The sequence below is a fragment of the Lytechinus variegatus genome, chromosome 9, assembly GCF_018143015.1.
Source record: "Lytechinus variegatus isolate NC3 chromosome 9, Lvar_3.0, whole genome shotgun sequence".
Classification (NCBI taxonomy): Eukaryota; Metazoa; Echinodermata; class Echinoidea; order Temnopleuroida; family Toxopneustidae; genus Lytechinus; species Lytechinus variegatus.
In genome coordinates this window covers 29661725-29684918 of record NC_054748.1, presented here as the reverse complement: position 1 = coordinate 29684918, position 23194 = coordinate 29661725, and the positions used below count along the sequence as shown (strand labels likewise).

The window sequence follows — 23194 nt, the reverse complement described above, 5'->3', positions numbered from 1 at the left end:
ATGGTTTTCACTGTACCTTTTGTATATCAATAGACAAATCATTTCACACCCGATCATGAATAGAAAACAAAATTAAGTCATCAGGAACCATACAAAATTTGAAAATTCATGCATTTATATTACATAACACATGGGGCAGCTGCTCGTTTATGACGTCACAAATCCAAAACTTTGAACTCTAATAACTTTCTTACTCTTTAACGGATTTTCCTCAAACCTTCACCAATATTTTTTACTATTTTTTCTGCTATTTTTACAACAAAGTTTTCTTAAGGGTGAACTTCCCCTTTAAAAGTAGAATATTCACTACTGTCTTTGATCCTGTATGAAAGTCATTCTAAATTCAACATTTTGGTTCTTTACCATCCTCACACAAACCACGTCCTAATTTTTTATCATACATGCCTGTAAAAAAATCTTACATGCATCTGACGAGAGATAGAGGAGTGGTTAAACAGTGATCGATGACCAGGCATTGTCACGCAAGCATCAACAGATTAAATTAAGGTGAGCTGCCCTTCCGGCATATTTGGCAATTATAATCCATACCCTTTCTCAAGCAGGGCATCCTAGTAGAGTGGAGAATAACCCACTTTTTAGTCTTTGTTTTGACTCTGCTTAACTAATTTCTTGCAATTGCAGATATATGATTGATTTAGGGAACCCAAATACATTTACCTGTTACCAGTACAGTTACCTGTACCACCCCATAAGTCAATGTAAATGGATATGATAAAAGCAATTATTCAAAATACTTGCTGTTTGGGCCTGAACTTGCACTGGGGCTCGTTGCAGAAAGAGTTGCATTCAAACACACCTCGAAATTCAAGCACAAGTCCCAAGTACTCCAATTTCATTGGTTGAAAGTTGCAATTTAGATTTGTAGCATTTGATTGCAACTCTCTCTGAAACAGTCCCTTGAAGAATTTTCAACAAAGTACCCAGACTATAACATATTTTTCATCTTATATAAATATACATATATATCATCTCAGTCTCACAACAACCCGAGCCTTATTGGACTCTCAATATTTTGCTTGAATTTCTCTAAGAACCTGGCAGCTAGGGCGCCATCTACGACGCGTGCATCGCTGGACATGGTGACGGTCATGTAGGTGAAAGGTTTGCGGTCTTTCCCGATGGCCAGCTTGGACGTCCCAATGGCCATGATGCAGGACTGGGGAGGGTTAATGACCGCGCTGAACTCGGAAATGCCGAACATTCCAAGATTTGAAATACTGCCAGCGAAACAAAAGCAAAGAATGTAATTAGAATTGTTTATCAAAGCATCATGTAGACTTATCAGCCCAAATTCACAAAGATGGATTTGAAAACCCATGGTGGAGTCCATGATTTATGTAGATTTCCTGTATAAATTACGCTTAATTTAGAGTGTATCGGGCGCGTGTATAAAACATGTCCAATGGTTATGCGCGCTTTTGTCACGGTGCGCCAAATTGACACCTATGACCGTGGTTATCCACGCTATTTTATTCATGAGTCCACTCTTCAAACAGTGGACTCATGAATAAAATAGCGTGGATAACCATGGTAACAGGCGTCAATTTGGGGCACTGTGACAAAGGCGCACATCGGCATTGGACATGTTTTATACACGCGCCCGATACGCGCTAAATTAAGCGTAATTTATACAGGAAATCTACATAAACCATGGACTCAACCGTGGGTTTTCAAAACCACCTTTGTGAATTCGGACCATTGTGGATAAGTAAATAAGGCAAGGTATTTATCTATATTTGCAACTCTACAGTAGGTGTAGTAAGTGGGTATCCTGTAGGAAGGAATTTCTTGGAATGCTTGAATGCCCAATCAGGGCGGCAGTTATATTTCACTTTTTCTATAACTTCTGAAGGTTTCCACGGAGAAGAATAGTGTAGTAAGTTTCATGGTACACCATGTATCTTTCTTGGGAAGGTTAGTCCTGAAAAGGACCACCCAATCACTTATTCTATGTGACAGATTTGAAACATAACATATTTGATCATTGCGATATTCATTCCCCTGGAATATCTGTCTTCTATTCATTGTAAGCCCCAAATGTATTTAGTCTTCAGATTTGTAAAATCACTTTTATTATTTGCAATTGTATTTAATCTTAAAATTCATGAAGTACCTCGATCTCCCACCAACATCGCCCCCACTCCCTCCCCCCCACCCTATCAAGCTTTGATGAAGTTACCCACAATTCCCATCAACCTTGCTTCCATCCCATTCCCCATCTCACCCCCTCTGTCAGTGTTTAAACTCTCATGACAGTGTCTTACCTAAAAGATCCTCCTTGAAATTCATCTAACTTCAGTTTGTTTGCACGAGCTCTTGTTGCTAGATCCTGGTAATCAAAAGAGGAATAAACATTAAATATACAGTGCTTCCCGGAAAAAAGGAAACCGCGATTCAGTGTAATTTTCTGCTTTCATGATCCTAAATTTGCTTCATGAAATGTACATGAATGGAAAGATATGCTTCTCTTCTTTCATTTGAGACCCATCTTAATTTTTATAATGAATGCATTACTGAGTAAGAACAAACGAAAATGCTCCTACCACATTTTCATTTGCACTGAAAGATTACAATTTTGAGTGAATTTTCTGGCTTTTACTGCTATCTGGTCGGAAAACAAATCTTACCTAATTCAACATTATGTAACTGAATTTCCTACAACTATAACCATTTTAACAATAAACTATGCAATTACATGCTTCTTAATGGTAAAGATTTTTGATGAATTTCAACTTAAGGTGATTGGAATTGAGAATCTGAATTTTCACCAAGAACCGGGGGGTGTTTCAAAATGATATTAAAGTGGCTTGATTGCAGCATAAATGGCATCACTTCATGATTCAAATCAAGCTAAGAGGATGCGCACTACTGCTTAATAATTGATAAGATTGCAAGTTACAAACCAAGGGGGTGTTTCACAAAGATTTAAGTATGACTTAGAATCGCACTTAAATACCGATTTGCGTACGGTATGAAAGGCTTGACCGCATTGGTCAGATCGTGTCATGAGGACGCGCACTAATGCGTACCTATCAATAAAATCGCACGTTGCAAATCATGTACACGTCGGTCTTTAAGTGCGACTTAAGTCATACTTAAATCTTTGTGAAACACCCCCCAAGTGTACGTCAAACATTGCATTATGACTCTGAGTCATAATTAGTTTTTTGTGAAACATCCCCCTTGTCACCTGTCATGAATAAAAATATATGTTTAGCAATCTGGCATGGAGACCAACTAGTATTAAAAATAAATGCCAGTAGTTGCAGTAAACACTGATTTCATAAGAAAGTCTGTAAAACCAGGCTTAATTGTCAGTATATCATCGAGGATCTAGATCTGGTATACAGGTACATACACTGAACTTTGTGAAATCTTGAAATCTACACTGGAAAATGTTCACACTGAAGATCACCAACACAGATAGGCACACGTAGGACAGTGTATTATTTTTGCTGGAATAAAGACAAGGCGGAAGTGACCGTATTGGCGCTTATTTTGCTTCAGCAATTACACAATTTCTTCCAGAATCCTTTGGCACATATTTTTCATTCATACAAACGGACACTTGTGAGGTCTTTATATCAGATTCTGTAAAAATTCATTTTGAGATTGTTACCAGAACTGGAATAATCTTTAGACCATGTAAATAATAAGTCCCTACCTTGACATTTGCAGAAATCTCAACGAGACCCTTAGCATCGGCGCTCTTCACGATGGGCGTGATCAGACCTCCATCTGTTGCTACGGCGACAGAGATATCAATGCTAGTAAGGGGCGTGGCTTGTTGTCCATTCCAACTAACATTGACTTCAGGTACTTGCTGGTAATCGAAAGAGATGTAGAATGCATAGATCAACCTTCCATATGTTAAATATTCCCTTCAGTCAAAGCAATTATTCAGACCAGGCTAAGCAAAGCACCTGTTACATGCCTCTTCTCTGTTGAATTTCTTGTAAATTGAACAGATTTTGCTCCCGATTGATTCGACGTCGGCAAAGTTACCTGACTTCACTCGACCACATTTACAAGACCTTTGACCCCTAAATAATTAGTCATCCTAATTTGGTTACACACATGTAAATGCTTTGAGAAATATTCAAAACAGATTAACAGACCCACGTGATTCCTCCGTCTTGAAGAGCAAATAGTGGTGATTCTTTACCTTAAAGCGACCTTCTATTGACAAATCATGGGGAAATCAAGGCTAATCTCAGAACAGAGAAGGGATTCACTCGGCTGCATGCCTGGGGTGTGACGCCGGCATTTCTGGGAGGTCTAATATAGGTTAGCAATAGTTAGTAGACTAACCAACCAGAAGTAAACTGCGTGTTTTCACTTTGAAACATGGAACTTCACATAGGTTATTCATCTTGGTTTAGCAATCTAGAGACCTGCTATGAGTCTAGGAATTGGGATTGTAGGAAACTAGAACTGCGACGACCAGAAGTAAAAACAATCACAAGTTCGGTCAAATTTGTGCTGTCCGAACTCTTATCGCATTAGTCTGATGGGCTCTCGTGACGATCAGATATTATGAAAGTCAATTGGACATTTGCAAATTTGGTATTGATTCAATTTCCCCATGATTTGTCAGTGGCTGGACCCTTTAAAGGAGAATCCAACCTTGTACATCAAATGATGTGTGAGAGAAGAGAAAAATAAGAAAAAGTGTTTTAAAAAATTCACAACTTTCGTATTGTTTGTCTGATATTGTTCAATCTTTCCCCTTTATACTTGTCTGATTATTCTTTTCCTCTGAAAACAATTTTATATTTGGCTTTAAAGAAACTATTTACCTCTACACCAGGGGTCCATTGCATAAAACTTTTTACCTGAGAAAACTCAGGTTGTTTTTAACAGAGTTTTTGCCCTGTGTTAAAGTCAATGGCAGAAATCAGACTAACCTTAGTTTCCAGTTTTTACCAGAGTTTTCTCAGGTAAAAAGTTTTATGCAACGGGCCCCTGGCTTACCTTCAGTGCAACAGCAGCAGCTTTAATGATGAAATCATTGACAGAAACCTTGATATTATCTTTCTTGAGTTGCTTGCGTAGTCTTACAATCTCAGTCAACTCACAGTCTACCATAGAGTATGAATGGGGTATGGTGGTCTGTAAGAACAAAAAGGAAAGGAAATTAGATTGATATTATCTTTCTTGAGTTGCTTGCGTAGTCTTACAATCTCAGTCAACTCACAGTCTACCATAGAGTATGAATGGGGTATGGTGGTCTGTAAGAACAAAAAGGAAAGGAAATTAGATTGATATTATCTTTCTTGAGTTGCTTGCATAGTCTTACAATCTCAGTCAACTCACAGTCTACCATAGAGTATGAATGGGGTATGGTGGTCTGTAGAAAAAACACAAAAATCGAAATTGTCTTGATATTATTGTTCTTGATTTGATTATGCAGTCTTATAATAAATTCAGTTTAAAAGAATATGAATGATGTATAGCGGTCTGTGAGAAAAAAAAGAAAAGGAAATCTCAGTTGATTCAGAGTCTACCATAGAATATGAGTGAGGTATGGTGGTCTATAACAAAACAAAGAAAAAGGAAATCTCATTCAGTTTGGTCTACTACAGAGTAAGAGTGAGGTATGGTGGTCTATAAACGAAACACAGAATAAGAAATTGACTCTAGATTGTCTTTCTTTATATCAATAATTAGTGGAGTTTTTTAGTCGGAGTCTAGATCTGACGTTTGCTGCGGATTTAATTTTTTGAAGATATAAAGTGCTGAATGATACAATGATCTTGTCCCCATTCTTTTCTTTTTTGGCAATCCATCCTTTTTAGTTTCATAACCCAGAGGAGCATAATAAAAACATCAACACCCGAAATATGACAGGAAACAATTCAACAGGGTTGAGATACGACCACACAAATGCCTAATTAGCCCCATACTAGTCAATAAATTATCGGCCTTGTTCTAAACGTTTATTAAATCACATAATTTAGCCATTTTGGGTTAAGCATGATCTCACAAAATGTTGCATGATTTTTAACCATGTACCTGGGTGTCAACGATTTAGTCTGGAATGATGCTTAAGATTTCAAATTCAAAAGTAAAAAATCATTGAAAATGCACAACAAATGTTACAGAACTATTACCAAACAAGTGGAATGCCTCTGGCCGTCTCACCTGCATCACGCGGTTCAATATAGCAGCAGTGCTGACTTTGCATACTACTCTAACTCGCACAAGATGTTCAGTGATACATGGTTACTCTTATGTCCTCTTTTTAAGAACTAGACCAATAAACTTACAGAGATATGATGGTTATTCAACAAAAAACCCCAACATGGCCAAAGTTCATTGACCTTACATGACCTTTGACCTTGATCATGTGACCTGAAACTGGAACAGGATGTTCAGTGATACTTGATTACTCTTATGTACAAGTTTCATGAATCAGATCCATAAACTTTCAAAGTTATGATGGTAATTCAACAGATACACCCAATTCGGCTAAAGTTCATTGACCTTTGACCTTGGACATGTGACCTGAAACACGCACAGGATGTTCAGTGATACTTGGTTACTCTAATGTCCAAGTTTAACGAACTAGACCAATAAACTTTCAAAGTTATGATGGTAATTCAACAGATACCCCCGATTCGGCCAAATGACCTTTGACCTTAATCATGAGACCTGAAACTTGCACAAAATGTTCAGTGATGCTTGATTACTATTATGTCCAAGTTTCATGAATCAGATCCATAAACTTTCAAAGTTATGATGGGAATTCAACAGATATCCCCAATTCGGCCAAAGTTCATTGACCCTAAATGACCTTTGACCTTGATCATGTGACCTGAAACTTGCACAAAATGTTCAGTGATGCTTGATTACTATTATGTCCAAGTTTCATGAATCAGATCCATAAACTTTCAAAGTTATGATGGGAATTCAACAGATATCCCCAATTCGTCCAAAGTTCATTGACCCTAAATGACCTTTGACCTTGGTCATGTGACGTGAAACTCATGCAGGATGTTCATTGATACTTGATTAACCTTATGTCCAAGTTTCACAAACTAGGTCCATATATTTTCTAAGTTATGATGACATTTCAAAAACTTAACCTCAGGTTAAGATTTCGATGTTGATTCCTCCAACATGGTCTAAGTTCATTGACCCTAAATGACCTTTGACCTTGGTCATGTGACATGAAACTCTAATAGGATGTTCAGTAATACTTGATTAACCTTATGGCCAAGTTTTATTAACTAGGTCCATATACTTTCTAAGTTATGATGTCATTTCAAAAACTTAACCTCAGGTTAAGATTTGATGTTGACGCCGCCGCCGCCGCCGCCGTCGCCGTCGGAAAAGCGGCGCCTATAGTCTCACTTTGCTTCGCAGGTGAGACAAAAACACCAAAGGCAAATGAACCACCCCCCCCCCTCCTCCTCCCGCCAATCCTTATTAGGGTCACTTACCTTTGATTCTGTGAGCCTCTTTGCGATAGTTTTCCTCATACCTGTCAGCTCTACTTCTGAAAACATTCCCTGTAAAGCAACGCAAAATCAAACTAGTCTCATTTATAATAAGGCACTGGTTAACATTAAAAATAATTGATTTAACCCTAAGAGGACAGGGCTATTTGCGATCACGCCAAAATTTGGCACCCATATTCTTTACTACATTTAACTACAATCCAGTACAAAAAATCAATTCCAAATATTATCACCGCCGCCGTATGCTAAGACGTTGCACACTGTCTGGATCATCCGGCACATTCCCAATTCCAGCAGCCTCTTAAATCTGGAATATTTGACAAGGAAATTCTTCTCAAATTCAAAGTGTAAGGATTCCAGTTCTCTGGCTGTCATGTTTACTACTTCGGTGATATGCACCATGCCATGCAGACCAAAGGAGAAGCTCGTCATCCCCTTTGCAGTTCTCCATCTAGAATGGCCCATGCCATGCAGACCAAAGGAGAAGTCTCGTCATCCCCTTTGCAGTTCTCAATCTCGAATGGCCCATCCTTCGATCATACCAGGGAGAATTTTGGCCCAGTAGATCTCCAATAGGCTGCAGGGTTCCCACAGAAATTTGGAAACCAAATTCCATGAATTTTCCATGACTAAGTTGCTGCTTTCCATGACTTCCTGTGACGTCCCGGGAGTTAGGTAGAATTTGGGATGTCACAAAACTGGGAAAAATTGAAATCATGAACACCAATCATGATCACAGAGTACGAGAGTTGCAAGACACGACAAACTGGAAAGCTGCCATAGCCAAGACGTAAATGCTATTCCATGACTTTTCGATGACTTTTCATAAATTTTCAAAATTCCCTGACTTTCCATGACCACAAATTTTTCCAGGATTCTCCATGACTGTGGGAATCCTGGGCTGTTAAACTTCATTTGTGTTGCAGCATGGTCTGACACGGTATTCCTAATTTTGAAAAGAAGCTCTTGTGCTGCAGACCTGTTTGTCTGTAACACAGACTAAGTCCCACAGGATTTGTTTGAAAAATGTCCAAGGTGTCCTTTGCCGGTTTGGTGGCAAGGTATCTAAGGCCTACCAGGAAGGGTCTCCCACTTCCCTCTTGTATGGCACTGACCCTACATTTTCTACCATATTTGGATGTCTCGTCCGTTCCGATGGTTGTTGCCTCTTTATCCGACGATTCCTTTGCTGTGTCTGAGCAATCAGTAGCCGTTGCACGTGCGTGGCTCGTACCGTTGACTGTCTTGGAAGCAAATTGGCAGTTTTTCCAGCCAATTTACGGACCTCAAAGACATTGGGTCAGATGCTTAAAAAGTAGCAATTGCTTTTGCTTGGCTTTTGCTTGATTCTGTATGCATAAAAAATGAGCAAACAAATGCTTTTGCCAGTACGTTCAAGCAATCGCTGACTGACTGCTAGCATTTCCTTGACGATTAAGCTATTGCTTAAGAGCGTATGCATAAAGCAAACATTTTGCTTGATTTAAACTTTTGCTTTGGTTTTTTTCAAGCTCCGTCAGAGCAGCTTGAGTGTTTGCTTGATCAGGGCGTTTTTTAGTCATGTACATGCACCTGAGAGAGAACCCCAAGGTGTACAGTAGTATAGCCTACATGTTTTTTTTCTGCAGTTGTTGAATTTTGTACTTGGATGTCTCAAGTTGGGATGTCAATGATGCTGCCAAATGGTCAGAACTCAGAAGCATGTGAAAATTGAAGATGCATAGCTTCACCTGGCAATGATTTATTCCTGAAAAACATTATTTGCATATTTGAAGCTGATGTCACCGCCATCGTCTCCGCTGCAGCCCGCGGAAAAGCAGCACCTATAGTCTCGCACTGCAATGCGGACGAGACAAAAATAAAGCCCTGAACAAAATGCATCTAAAAATCATAATTTCAGTACTCAAAACCATCGAAAGCACCAAATGAATAAATAAATTAATAAATAAATGAATACATAAATAAATAAATAAATAAAATATGATGATAAGACATAAAAATGCATAAAGAAATTCATACATATATTTTCTTGAATCAAAATTCAAAAACAGATTTTTAAAATTGTTGTTTTGGTCTGTTTGTGAATGATAATATTAACACTCCTTTCATGGCAAACATACATGCAATGCAAAAATACACTCACCTCTGTCCGTGTATAAGAAGGTGGCGCAACCCTCTCGGCGACAGGGGGCGGTTGCACAGCAGGCATGGCCGGTGAAGGAGGTGGAACCGCTGCAGGCTGGGGTGCGGCAGCTGCCCCACCTGATTCTATGAATTTAAGCACATCTCCTTTGAGAAGTCTTCCATGTGGGCCAGTAGGTGTGATTAATGAAGGATCAATTTGGTGTTGCTCAATCAACGCTCTAACAGCTGGAGATAATCCTTCTCTATATTAGTGACAAGAAAAAAATTGGTACTGAGCAAATCAGAAGTCGGGATTTCAACAGCTTATAACAGTAGGTGTGATTAAAGAACGATCTACCTGATGTCGTTCAGTCAATGCTCTTGACCCTAAGGGGAGTGTTTCAAGAAACAAATAATCAGTGATTTTCACTAATTTGTTTTGAACCAATTAAAAGCTAGGATTTCAATGGCTTATAACAGTATCCAAATAGCGAACAGGCATGTGTGCGATGGTGCAAGATATTACATGAGGTGAAAGATGCTATATGCAATGAGGTATAAGCCGAGTTGAATAGAGTGTCTCTTTCTTTCACCGAAAGCGAAATCTTGCACCATTGCACGAATAAGAATATTCACTATTTGTGTTGTACAACGCCTCAAAATTTAGCGAAAATATGAAAAAAGTTTTTCCCACATTAATCAATGAAAAGGGAGCAAAGAAATTAAAGCAAAAATATATCCCTTCATAATCATGAAGTATCCTTTGCAGTGATGTAAATGTGTGATGTGTTGATGTGATGTAGTAGTGAACTTCATTTCAAAATACCTCTCCAATTACATTAACAATAGAAACTGTCTAAAAACATGAGTTCATCAAATAATTTTCATATAAAAATAAATATAGTTAATGTTTCTGCAACTCTTTCATTAAACTGGTAAGTTATGAGGCATCGGTCAAGGATTTCCACTCACCCAGATTTCGTGACTGCATGCCTCATGCTAGTGAACTCCGCACTCTCCGAGACACCTTCCTCGGATTGTTTGGGGGAATCCCCGGCGGGGGTGGAAGCGGGTGCGGTCTGCGCTGGTATATCCACATCCTTGTAGTCCTCTCCCTCTGGAACCATGAGCGCTATAAGGGAGGTTATGGGGATGTTCTTGCTTCCCTCCAGGACCTAATAAAACAAAAACCGTTTCAAAAAGTTTTGGAGCCCATGGAGACCACGAAGACCACTGAAAGATTGGTCAGGACCGTGTCAGACCTCAAAGACCATTGTAGGTTCATTGAGAGACCTCTGAAAGATCAACCAGAATTCATGGTCTTTCAGCGGTCTTGTTCTCTGTGTAATGGGGACTTAAGATAACACACATTGGCCCGTATTCTGAAGTCAGGTTTAACTTAGACCATGGTCTAAATCTGTGCTAAAATTATGGGAAGCCAACAGAGTCAAAATTTTTATTAAGTTGTATGTTTCTTATGTTTACTGTGTTCTTTCCTGATTCATCGATGGTGAAGACAATCATCTATTTATACTTTCTACACAATTATGAATGATTTGAGAGCCAAATGAGCTGAAATATGATACCTCTACTGTCAGTGATTTATGTAACAATTGGCTATCCATACTTAAAACACAACTTTAAACCTGAGTTTATAAAGTTAAACCTGACTTGAGGATACGGGCCAAGGTCTCTGTGCGATTAAATGAACTGTTTAAAAACTGAAAAGGAAAACGAGCGCTGAAATAGAACAACAGAACAATTTTTGAAAAATATGATATTCAAATATCTCTGTAACGAAATAGAGAATAAAAATGCTTACCAAGATTTTAGCCATGATGCCATCATCATCTGCGTCCATGATGACGGTAGCTTTATCTGTTTCTATCTCACATATACCATCTCCTGCTGCTATTGGATCCCCTGCAATGGGATATAATAAAATGTTACATGATGTCATCATCATACACAGTAATGATCTGCTAACTTCCTGACATTAAATCATCTCCTACTGCTATCAATCTCATACCATGGGATATAATGGAAATAAAAACACCTCTTTGATTTCTGGTAATAAGAACAACTAATCCTTCAGAACTACTTAGATCTACACACCATTTTTGGTTAAGAAAAGTAGTGGCATCCAGCTTACTTGACCTCAGAAGTGAAAGATAGCAGGATCCAGCTGGGTTGAATAAAATCCATTTCCTGGGCCACATTTTTGTAAGCCATGGTGGGTAAGTCCAAGGATTTGCATCTAATCATGCAATATGCCAGTGTGATATGCATGGGCATACTATCAACAAATAACACTAGTTTTATACATATGCATTTGATACAAATAAGACTTAAAGACACCCAAGCTCATAACGTAAATGATCAAAGTGCCCCATTGGCAGGGTCGTGAAGATTGTGATTTATCAATCTTTCAATATTTCTAAAAAAGTATTTAAGTCATTTTAAATCTAACGGTTAAAATTGTATCAAAACATATTAAAACATGTTTTACAACAAACAAAAACATATTTTTAAACACACAAAACATGTTTTAAAATCAGATTATCATGTTTTAAATCAAATTAAAACATGTCTTCAATAAGATTAACATGTTCTAAATGAGATTAAAACATTAAAATGATTTAATACATGTTTTAATACATGTTTTTAAACAAACTCTATCCAACCCTGCAAGTAGGATTGCATACCTTCTGATTTGAGCCAGGACACAATAGTACCCTCTGTCATAGTTGGTGATAGAGCAGGCATGGTGAGCTGGATGGGCGTCACACCTACAATAGAATAAAGAATAAAAGAGATTAATGAAGAGCATGATGTACACCATAAAGATGATTATTATAGATATATTGAGAAAATGAAACTTCACTCAAGAGACAAAATTTGCTCCATGATAATTCAGCAGTCAGTTATGGAAAACAATGGATCATATTACGGTTTTGGGACCACACATTAATTAATTCATATATATATATATATATATGTATATGCACCCTATACAAAGTGAATGGAGGTGGAAATGGGAAAAAAAATACTGCATACACCTCTGCAAGACAGGAATTTGAAGGGGCTATGGAGATCGTGGCTGGATCTTGGACGCATGCATGGTACGTAGGGTCATGATCTCAATAGCGCCACGACGGACCATGCGTGCAACCACGCCATAAGTATATAAAATAGCCCCGCACCGATCTATGAGAGTGATTGAGTTAGTTCGGGAAGTTTATAAAATTTAGTCAGTTCAGTCAGTTGTTGGTTCCAGTCTGTCAGTTTCAGAGTACACAGTTTGTATTGTGAGAATACACATCGAGTCAACATGGACATCTGATGGCACTCAAGGGATCATTACATGCCGCCGCGCACAGAAAAATCAAGCCATAGAAGTCATGTGTTGCGGACACCTGGGCCCCGTCTTTAATACAAAGAGTTGTATTAATCCAAACAATCGTAACTCTATGAAAATCCACCATTGTCATAATTTTTTCAGGAAATTTGCATAATGTCCTTTGTAAAAAAAAAGAAGCACAGTGAATTTCCAAGAAAACAATGAATGCATGAATAAACATCAAAGTTGGAAAATATTTCGAACAAACATGCTTAATAGATGTTGATGTTGCTGGCCGCCCGTAGTTGCGATTGAATGGATCAATCGTAACTCTTTATAAGATGGGGCCCTGAAGTGGGATCCCAGCACGAGCGACCCACTTGTTACAAATCCACTGCCAAACGCGGTTCATGGTGCGAGGTTAGCATACTAATACGAACCTCGCAATATACGTGAGTGATCTATAAAGTGGTAGCCATTGCTCGCATCGCGTATCGGTCATCAGCAGCAGCTTCGGATCCTAAGGACTAACCAAAGGATCAAGGTAAACCCTCGTCTCTATGTCTATACCGAAGGGCAATAAGAGCTTGCAAAGTGTACTGACCAACACACTTACAACTTACAAAGGGTGCAGAGCATGCTCCTTAAGTTAACCAAGGCAAAGAGACTGAAGCTTTTGGTCTAAGAAGAACATAACCCAGGGAGCTCCGGCATGCGAAGCTTCCACCGCCTAACTTGTTATGGCCGGGGGCCTATTGCATGAAAGGGTCTTTCGTAGAACTGTTCTACGTAAGAACGAGATATTGCTCAACTGTTTCACAAAGCCGATTTGGGCGACACAAAGAATGGTCCTTGGAAAGACACCTCCAGACATGTCCTACGTAGGCACGATCTTCTTTGCACACCGCCCACCACCGTCGGCATTGAGAGAAAATGCATTTACGGCAGGCAACACTGACATATCACCTTTAAGCATATTTTGGGGGTTGCACTCTCATGCATTCTATATGGGATGGCGCCAAGTTATTCTTATATGGGAGCTAGTTGTCGAGACGACCAAAAACGGATGTCATTTTAACTTCTCCGGGGTATTTTGTCCGGGGGTAATGTAGGCCCAAATATTTTTTTGAAATATGTTTTCTTTTATTCTCCCTCCGTCTTATTCCCACCCCTTTTCCAATAAACAAAAAAATTAAACTTGAAATATCGAAATGGGCGGCACTATCTCTGACCCTTCATGCTTTCTCATTATAGATAAACAACATGAAAACAAATTTCTTTAAAATAAATTGGTAAAGACCGAGTTTATAACGTTCAGGAAAAAAGACGATACAAAAGTGAAAACTAAGATGTTAAACATGCTAAATCATTTATAGTTTTTATTTCATTTTCATTATAATTATTTTTTTGCTGAGATTAATATTTTAATCAATGAGAATTGTTGGATGTATGGGGCTAACTTGAGAAGTGAAGCAAAACAAAAACAAGTGGAATGCCTCTGGCCGTCTCACCTGCATCACGCGGTTCAATATAGCAGCAGTGCTGACTTTGAATACTACTCTAACTCGCACAAGATGTTCAGTGATACATGGTTACTCTTATGTCCACTTTTTATGAACGAGACCAATAAACTTAATACAGAGATATGATGGTTATTCAACAAAAAACCTCAACATGGCCAAAGTTCATTGACCTTACATGACCTTTGACCTTGATCATGTGACCTGAAACTCGCACAGGATGTTCAGTGATACTTGATTACTCTTATGTACAAGTTTCATGAATCAGATCCATAAACTTTCAAAGTTTTGATGGTAATTCAACAGATACACCCAATTCGGCCAAAGTTCATTGACCTTTGACCTTGGTCATGTGACCTGAAACGCGCACAGGATGTTCAGTGATATTTGATTACTCATATGTCCAAGTTTAGTGAACTAGACTAATAAACTTTCAAAGTTATGATGGTAATTCAACAGATACCCCCGATTCGGCCAAAGTTCATTGACCCTAAATGACCTTTGACCTTAATCATGAGACCTGAAACTTGCACAAAATATTCAGTGATGCTTGATTACTATTATGTCCAAGTTTCATGAATCAGAACCATAAACTTTTAAAGTTATGATGGGAATTCAACAGATATCCCCAATTCGGCCAAAGTTCATTGACACTAAATGACCTTTGACCTTGGTCATGTGACGTGAAACTCATGCAGGATGTTCAGTGATACTTGATTAACCTTATGTGTAAGTTTCATGAACTAGGTCCATATATTTTCTAAGTTATGATGACATTTCAAAAACTTAACCTCAGGTTAAGATTTCGATGTTGATTCCTCCAACATGGTCTAAGTTCATTGACCCTAAATGACCTTTGACCTTGGTCATGTGACATGAAACTTTAATAGGATGTTCAGTAATACTTGATTAACCTTATGGCCAAGTTTCATGAACTAGGTCCTTATACTTTCTAAGTTATGATGTCATTTCAAAAACTTAACCTCAGGTTAAGATTTGATGTTGACGCCGCCGCCGCCGTCGGAAAAGCGGCGCCTATAGTCTCACTCTGCTTCGCAGGTGAGACAAAAACTCCGCAGTAACCAAATAGCTAATATTGAATTTAAGATACAGACTAGGCTTATATACATGTACATGTAGCTTACAAATCCATCATAATCATTACAAATGAAGATGAGTTCATTAAAAAAAAAGATTATGGAAACTGGAAAGTCCATACAAACTTTTACAAAGACTCAAGAGGCGCCTTTTAAATTGTATGTTAGGCCCCTTTCGGCCCCTATGTCATTATGTTAAAGCATTAATGTAATCTACGTACTCCTTAGTTTTGAAATATTGAACATACATGTAAACAGTGCAGTGCTATAGCTCGGTTCCAATATTTTCTTAAACCTTATATTCTTATGTAGACTTCCATAAATTGTGAAAACTTTAAATATGACCAATGTTTATGATCGTTGTCATTTTAACATTATTTCTGTAAATAGTATTGTTTCCATTGCGGATTGATTCACACCCTATTCTATGTTTTCATTATTAGCATTTTAAGCACTACTTTATCCACTTGGACATGTTTGCAGCAATTACTCATGCACACTTATACTCTAAACACTCACGTTTTTGTATTCCTTGCGTTATATCTGACAAATAAAATAAATAAATTAGATTTTTCACACATAGCCTCTCATATTTTCCTTTTTAGTCTCATACAATCAGACACTGTTGATTTTGTTTACTCCATTCAAACACTGCTTTTTTACCTCAACAAGTAACATTTAAAGCATAATTTGCAAAATTTTCATTATACAGTGCGTATCAAAAAAAAGTTTACACTTAGAAAAAATGCTGTAAAATCATAAATTTGTCATATTCTGAAGATTTTTCCACATTTTATCATTGGTACAGATCCATTTAAGCAAATGACGATATAATTGTCAAAAAATATTTCCGCTTGAGTGAGCACCACTTACTTTTGAAAAGTTAGTGAAAAATGATTTGCGCAGAACTTTGAAATAGTTATGCGAATAAAAGTAGACCATAATCATGGAGAACACATGGAATTTAGTTGTAAATTGATTTGAAGATATCTTTTACCCTTTTAAACTTGTTTCCTGACCCGAAACACTTCGAAGAGTGCATTGAGCCCCACCCACTCCCCCCACACACCGAGGCCATCATGACGATATTTGCTTTACACTGAGCTGTCATTTACATGAAATGGCTTAGGCTTGATTTTTATTTTGTTAATCATTTTCAAGCTTGGAAAAAGTGTGGAGGAACAAGTATTAAATGAAAAATTGAATGAAAACCCACTTTAAATGATAAAAACTTAGTGAAAAATGCTGGAGATATCTGATATAAACTTTTGTTCAGAATCAGTTATGTCCTCAGATCCAGCTGGCACAAAAAGGGTGAAGGCTGTGCTTACTAAGTGTTGACATTTCAATTTGGGTGGCAAAATTGCTACAAAATGCTTGAATGTATCTGTTTAATTTCAGTTGACTAAAATTGCAAGGGAAATGTATGAGAAACGTTGTGCAGGGTAAGATTGATTTCGCCCTTTCCCCTTGACACAGCGTGAAAACAAGCATTTCTGCGCAAACAGATTTCTGCGAGCTTTACAAAAACGGACAGTGCTCACTCAAGTGTAACATTCTGTCAAAACTTTTACTTTCATTGGATAGATGAGACCCAGACCCAATATTATATGTGAAAAAATTACCCACATGTTGTATATTTTTTAATTCCCAGGGCTTTTTCAAAGTGTAAACTTTTTTTTGATACGCACTGTATATAAGAATACTATAAAAATACAGAATATTGAATAAAATGTCGAAATTACTTAATAAATCAATTTTTATATCGGACAAGGGGCTCTTTTGTTGAAATATCAATGAAAGGTGTCTCTAAAAGGACATCGTTTTCTAAATAAGTAAAATAATGAAAATTTTCGATTTTATTTAGTTATGTTTGTGAATTTTTAATTTTTTTTGTCTATTTACCTCATAAAGTAAGCTCGGAAGCTCCATACATCAATTCAATAATCAGTAATAAATAAAACATTATATGATCTCCTTTTATTGAAATGTGACTTTATGAAAAGTCATCATTCCGAAATAAAAGGTTCAGGTGATGATGAAGACTATATTTTTCCAATACAACTGGGCGTTGTGGCGTGCGCCTGTAATCCAAGCTACGTGGGGAAGTTACAAATTGATGCTGAAGTTCGAGGTTCGAACCCTGGTCATGTCTTTCGGATGGTGACGTTAAAGGTCGGACCCAGACGTAAATAATCATAGCTGATTGATACACATCTGAAAAAACTCAAATACACACACACACATATCTATATTAAACAATGTCACAGACTTGGATGACAAAATTGCCTTCGTGAAACGGAAAGCGCTGATTTGTCACCAATCTTCCTTTCTCGGAAGAATGGTCCTAGGACGTTCCTACGTATCGCTCATCTCGTCATGCAACAGGCCCCAGAGCTCCCTGGGTTAGGAAGAACAGTCAGATTGAACTTGAAATTGAAGTCTGAACTGAAGACTAAGCCTACAGTCGATTGGCGCAAATATTCACTACTGAACACGTATGTGCACGAGATGGGAGAAGCGCTCGGGTAATGTATCTACAATGGCGCACAAGAGGGCGCGCATCCTAGTGAAGATCAAAAATTACTCACGCTCATTTTTACGACCAAGACTTCCGAGATTGCCCAAAGATTAATTCATATATAAAATCCCGAAATGGATTTCAACATCGTATAGCAATACAATATTTTCATTACAGACATATTTTACCACCGTTAGAAGTAACAACATTCAATTCCACAAAACTATCTCTAGGGAAGCATTTTACCTCAGCCGTCCATACTTCCGGTTTCGTGCGACTTTTTTTAAGTAAGCGAAATTTACCCCGAAAGTTATGGTTTATCCTTTTAAAACCATAGTTTTTCCAGATTAAAAAAATAGATCAACGAAATAAGAGATTATTAGCTGATACAAATCAGATCTTAAATCCCATCCATCACTTTTTTCTTAAAAGGAATTCGTGTTCTTGCGTGACCCTGTAAGGCCTTGCTGCGCACAGTTGCAAGGCGTAATACACGCGGCTCTATGGAAGCACGTCGTCTGCTCTGGGCGTCCCATACGTGATTTTCTGTGTATGGTTTTAAGAGCGTAAATGGGCTGTGCGGCTGAGCTCGGGGGCTGAGCTCAAGTTGAAGAATGAATCTGAGTCTGTATGCATGGTTATGGAATTAAAATAGCTAAAAGATATATTTGATTGCATGAATCAATAATTTCATTAGATTTAAGGTTTATTAAGATGTAATTTTGTACATTTAATCAGATATTCACCATTCATCCCTCTCAATCCAGCCAAAATAGTCAATGTCTACTCCACGTACTACCGTACCGCATTGACTGCACTCACCTCATAACATGTGAACCAATATCTTTGTCATAATTTTTTTTCACTTACTAATCTATTTATTTATTCACTTTAATTTGTCTCATTGCAATGAATAAATTCTATTTTCATCTGTACCAAATAATTTATTCATTCATTTATTACGTACCTTTCCCTTAATGATTTGATGACAAATGTGTTAGTTTTATTCTGTTCATTCATTGAATATTCAATTAATCAACCTGATCTTAAATAAATCATCTTTTGGCTTATACATTGAAATAACTGAGGCGTTACGAGGAAGTAGGCAGGGGGCAAACGCACGCTATGACTTTCCAATAGTGGGGCAGGGGGGGAGGGGGGATGGAGAAGACCGGGGGAAATAATAGGATGAAGGGGATAGAAATAGATATTTGGGTAATGTACATGTAAATATATAATTAAAGTAATTGATTAAGGTTAATAATTTATATTTATTTGATAAAAATTGAAATTTAAATCATCTTGCTCATGGTCAGAAATAAAGGTGTACGTGATATACCCTCTCAAGGCCAAGGGTTGAATTTTCGCTGATGAAAAAAAAATCCTCGAGATTTCATTGTCTGCATCTGTGAAGGACCACACGTAAAAATATTTTCAACGTATTTTAATCCAACTTCATAGAACTGTCAACACACTCTTACCAAACTGATCCTCATAAAATATCAGTATCATAAGCTACGTTGGCTCAATCTAGAGGCTACACCCACATAAAAAAAATTTAAAAAGAAGACAAGATCACCATCTTGAGCAAAAAGCTGTAAGTAGTTACACAACACGGTCTCAATGAACTGTTCACCCAGTTCTTGAATTGCAAAAATCTTAAGATTAAAAACCATGACTCTGTAAGCAGAAGTAATATTTTTCTGGAGCCAGGGGATACAGGACACATGCAATTGTCAAAGAAACTCTTAAGGGGAGATGATACTGGATCAGTTTTGCATTTTGTTTCATTGAAGATTTTGTGAACATGTTTCGTGAATTTTGTGGTAATAACCCCCCCCCCCCCCCGCACCCCTGTTGCGTACAGCCATATAAAACAATTTATTTTTATCTTTAATTATTGTAAAAGTTCTGTACCACTACTTGAATAAATAAACAGTCTTTCTACATCAATGAAGTAAAATAATTATATTTTTGATAATAATAATAAATAAGGGGCACTATCCTGGTTTCACCACTCCATTCACTGGGCATTTCGTCAGCGGCGGTGACTTCTTTCCTCTCCCATTGACTTTGTACACAACGAGCACACACAAGAGAAGAAAGGTGACTAATATTTCAGGATAATGTAGCTATTTTCAATTTTTCATAATAATGAATGCCCCTGGCCCTACTTATATAGAACTAAAAAATAAAAAAAAATATTCTCTTAATTTTTAAAGCCAAGGATTTTAAAATACATGTTTAAAAAGAACCCTAAATCAAGTCAAATAAACATTACGGGCCAACTTGTCTGTATTTTTACAAGAAACGATTTAATAAAAAAATTAATGACACCCCGGACCCCCCCCCCCGAAATAAAAAATAGAAATCAGAATTACCATACCACCAAATAAAAAATCGATCTGGCTATTGAGTGGACTTCAGTAACTCCAGTCATATGAAAGTCATTTGGAACAAATACTACTAAACATTTAAAATAGCCAAGAAACATTGCAATCACATTGAAGATAATGTCAAATGCAGTAAAAGCAGCGAACACCATTCCACGTACTTCGATGCGGGACTGGGTTCGCATTGCCGACGACACCGGCAGTGCATTGGATGGCGTACCGCTGGAATTTGAATTTCGCTGCTCGGAACACTGGATACGAGCATAAATTCCAAAATCCACTTTGAAGTTAAAATACAGTGAAGACACGTATCAAATCAAATAAATATTGATGATTTTTAATGTGAACTTATGATTACCGTCGATCAGCATGTGTCACGTAAATTTCACATTCTCACTCTATCGTCGTTTTCCGGAGATGAAATGAGAATTTTGCCCTAAATTCCTCCAAATCAGAATATCACTGGCTATCAGAGAAAAAGTAGTGGAGAAGGTTTTTTGTTATGGTATGGTAATGAGGATCCTCGTTCGTATATTATAAAATACAGTTTTCAACCAAAATCTATGGTTAGAAAGTTGTGATAATTTTCCCAAACTCTTTATTTTTTTCTCAAAATACGCTATTTTATTGCAAAAACACGTCTCAAATTCGTCCTATGATTTGAGATATTTTCCCCTGAAAAAGCCGGCCTAAATAGGTTTATCGGAAAAATATGAATATTCATAAGGTTTGCGTAGGTATTTTTCTCGTGATTGCTTTCTTTTGATGTGATTGGTTGAAAGGGAAGAAGAGGTAAATTTTATCTGAATATTTATTTTGAGAACGGACCGTTTCCTCCATTTTCTATGACGTCACTATGGAAAATGGACGCACGCGTTAAATGAGCGCATATGAACATACGTGTGAATGACACGCGCCGTATAAGCTAAAACAACAACAACAATGTAGACCTAGTCCTAGATCTAAATCTATTTTTATGCTATGCTACAAAAAACAGACATCATTCCCATTACTCGTACTCCTATCCAACTTACACTACAGGCTCCGAATGCAGAGTAAAGCATTTTTCTGACGGAGATACATTTTTTATCAAAAAGCCCCCGAGATCTAACAAGGCAATATTTGACCAATTTACTACGGTCCCACACGAATCATTTCACGTGAGTTCATTTCACATCGACGCATCGCGATTCGATTTTGCAAGACAAGCTTTGATAAATTCAACTCACCAAAACATTGTGATGTCAAAGAAACATTCCTCTTATCACAATAACTTGTGGCAACCCTTGTACGAAGATTTGAAGACAATATTGCGCCTATTCGTCTCGATAAACCGCTCCGCAGTGCGGAGGCTCCAACACTCGCCATCTTAAATTCTAGCACAGCTTGGAGCTCGTCAGCGCAGCTCGATCGTGTTGCGGGATCTCAAAGGGGGTCGGGGGGGGGGGGGGTTACAATCACAGAGATACGATCTTAATAAATAACAACAGCAACAAAATGAACCCCTAGCCACGCCGAGACCAAGTATTTTAATTCTCCTTCTTTTTCCCTTTTTTGGTATAAAACGAGGTTACTATATAGGGGGTGTTGCTATGTTGGGCCATGAGACAGATGAGGGGCGACGCCCCGGCCCCCTCCCCTCTCAAAAAAAGGGGAATGGGGAAATGAAAGTTGTTCCCACAAGTTATTTACTTATTTTGTTCCTTCAACTGAATCGTAAATTCCCTTGACTTATATGATCGAGCTGGGATAACGTACTGCTTTAACTTAAATCTGCAAATCCTACTTTTTTATATATATTTTTCATGTTATTTATTATATTTACTTATTCTTATCATTGTTTTTTGTTGTTGCTGTATCAACTGTTTTCCCCATCTTGCTCTTTATCTATATCTCTATTTTAGATATGTCTCCCCCCCCCCATATAACTTGAATTATACATCAAATATGATATCTTTTTTCTCCTCATGATTGAAAATTCAATTCATCATGGAACATTGAATAGGGGATGCGCTTTACGGGCAGGGGTGAATCCCCCCCCCCTATTGAGAAAAAGAGAGATGAAGAAAGAAAGAAAGAAAGAAAGAAGGGAGGGAGGGAGGGAGGGAATGAAGGAAGGAAGGAAGGAAGAAAGGAAGGAAGGAAGGAAGGAAGGCAGGCAGGCAGGCAGGAAGGCAGGCAGGAAGGAAGGAAGGAAGGCAGGAATGAAGGAAGGAAGGAAGGAAGGCAGGAAGGCAGGAAGGAAGGAAGGAAGGAAGAAAGAAAGAGAAAGAAAGAAAGAAAGAAAGTGGAAGGAAGAAGACAAATTTTGTATTAAAGGAGAGGTATTCGTCTTGTAACTGTAACTGTTATAACCAATCCAAGTAAAAGAAAATTGTCTTACCACTCCATTCCATTCCCTTCCATATATATCACTCTGTAACCACCCGTCGGGCCGTGGGGATCATTATCATAAAACTTAATTGTCACGATAAAATTTTACAATAACGGTTTTAAGCTACTGAAACCTTGTTGGCTGATGGTGAACTTTAAAAATAGTGCATTATATAAAAAGTCTTTCTGATTAAACGTTACCCACCTCGTGGTAGATCTACTCAAGTGCAGAGGCGTCGCTTGTGGGGGGGGGCAGGGGGGGCGATCGCCCCACCAATGAATATATTGGGGGCAAACATATCGTTTTGCCCCCCCCCCCCCCCAATAATTCCGCATGTGCTA

The 23194-nt window shown here is 37.9% G+C and overlaps 1 protein-coding gene across 1 annotated transcript; it reads right to left on the bottom strand.

The window, feature by feature from the left end:
• Positions 1-246: 246 nt before the first annotated feature.
• LOC121421686 (pyruvate dehydrogenase protein X component-like) lies at positions 247-21871 on the bottom strand. The gene is made up of 10 exons (XM_041616463.1): positions 21709-21871; positions 12314-12397; positions 11431-11531; positions 10581-10783; positions 9628-9871; positions 7467-7535; positions 4996-5133; positions 3686-3844; positions 2286-2350; positions 247-1238 (listed from the first exon to the last, which is right to left on the bottom strand). The coding sequence occupies exons 1-10, from the start codon at positions 21845-21847 to the stop codon at positions 998-1000; spliced, it is 1443 nt and encodes a 480-aa protein (XP_041472397.1). The 5' UTR covers positions 21848-21871; the 3' UTR covers positions 247-997.
• Between the last annotated feature and the right edge of the window lie 1323 nt (positions 21872-23194).

Bases quoted from the DNA above. Each gene is read 5' to 3' on its own strand.
- LOC121421686 (XM_041616463.1), bottom strand. From the start codon at position 21,847: ATGGCGAGTGTTGGAGCCTCCGCACTGCGGAGCGGTTTATCGAGACGA. The intron at 10,784-11,430 runs GTAAGCATTTTT...TTGTTTTATTAG, and splicing joins GCATCATGGCTAAAATCTTG to GTCCTGGAGGGAAGCAAGAA. The intron at 3,845-4,995 runs GTAAGCCAGGGG...TTCGATTACCAG, and splicing joins CTGCTGCTGTTGCACTGAAG to CAAGTACCTGAAGTCAATGT.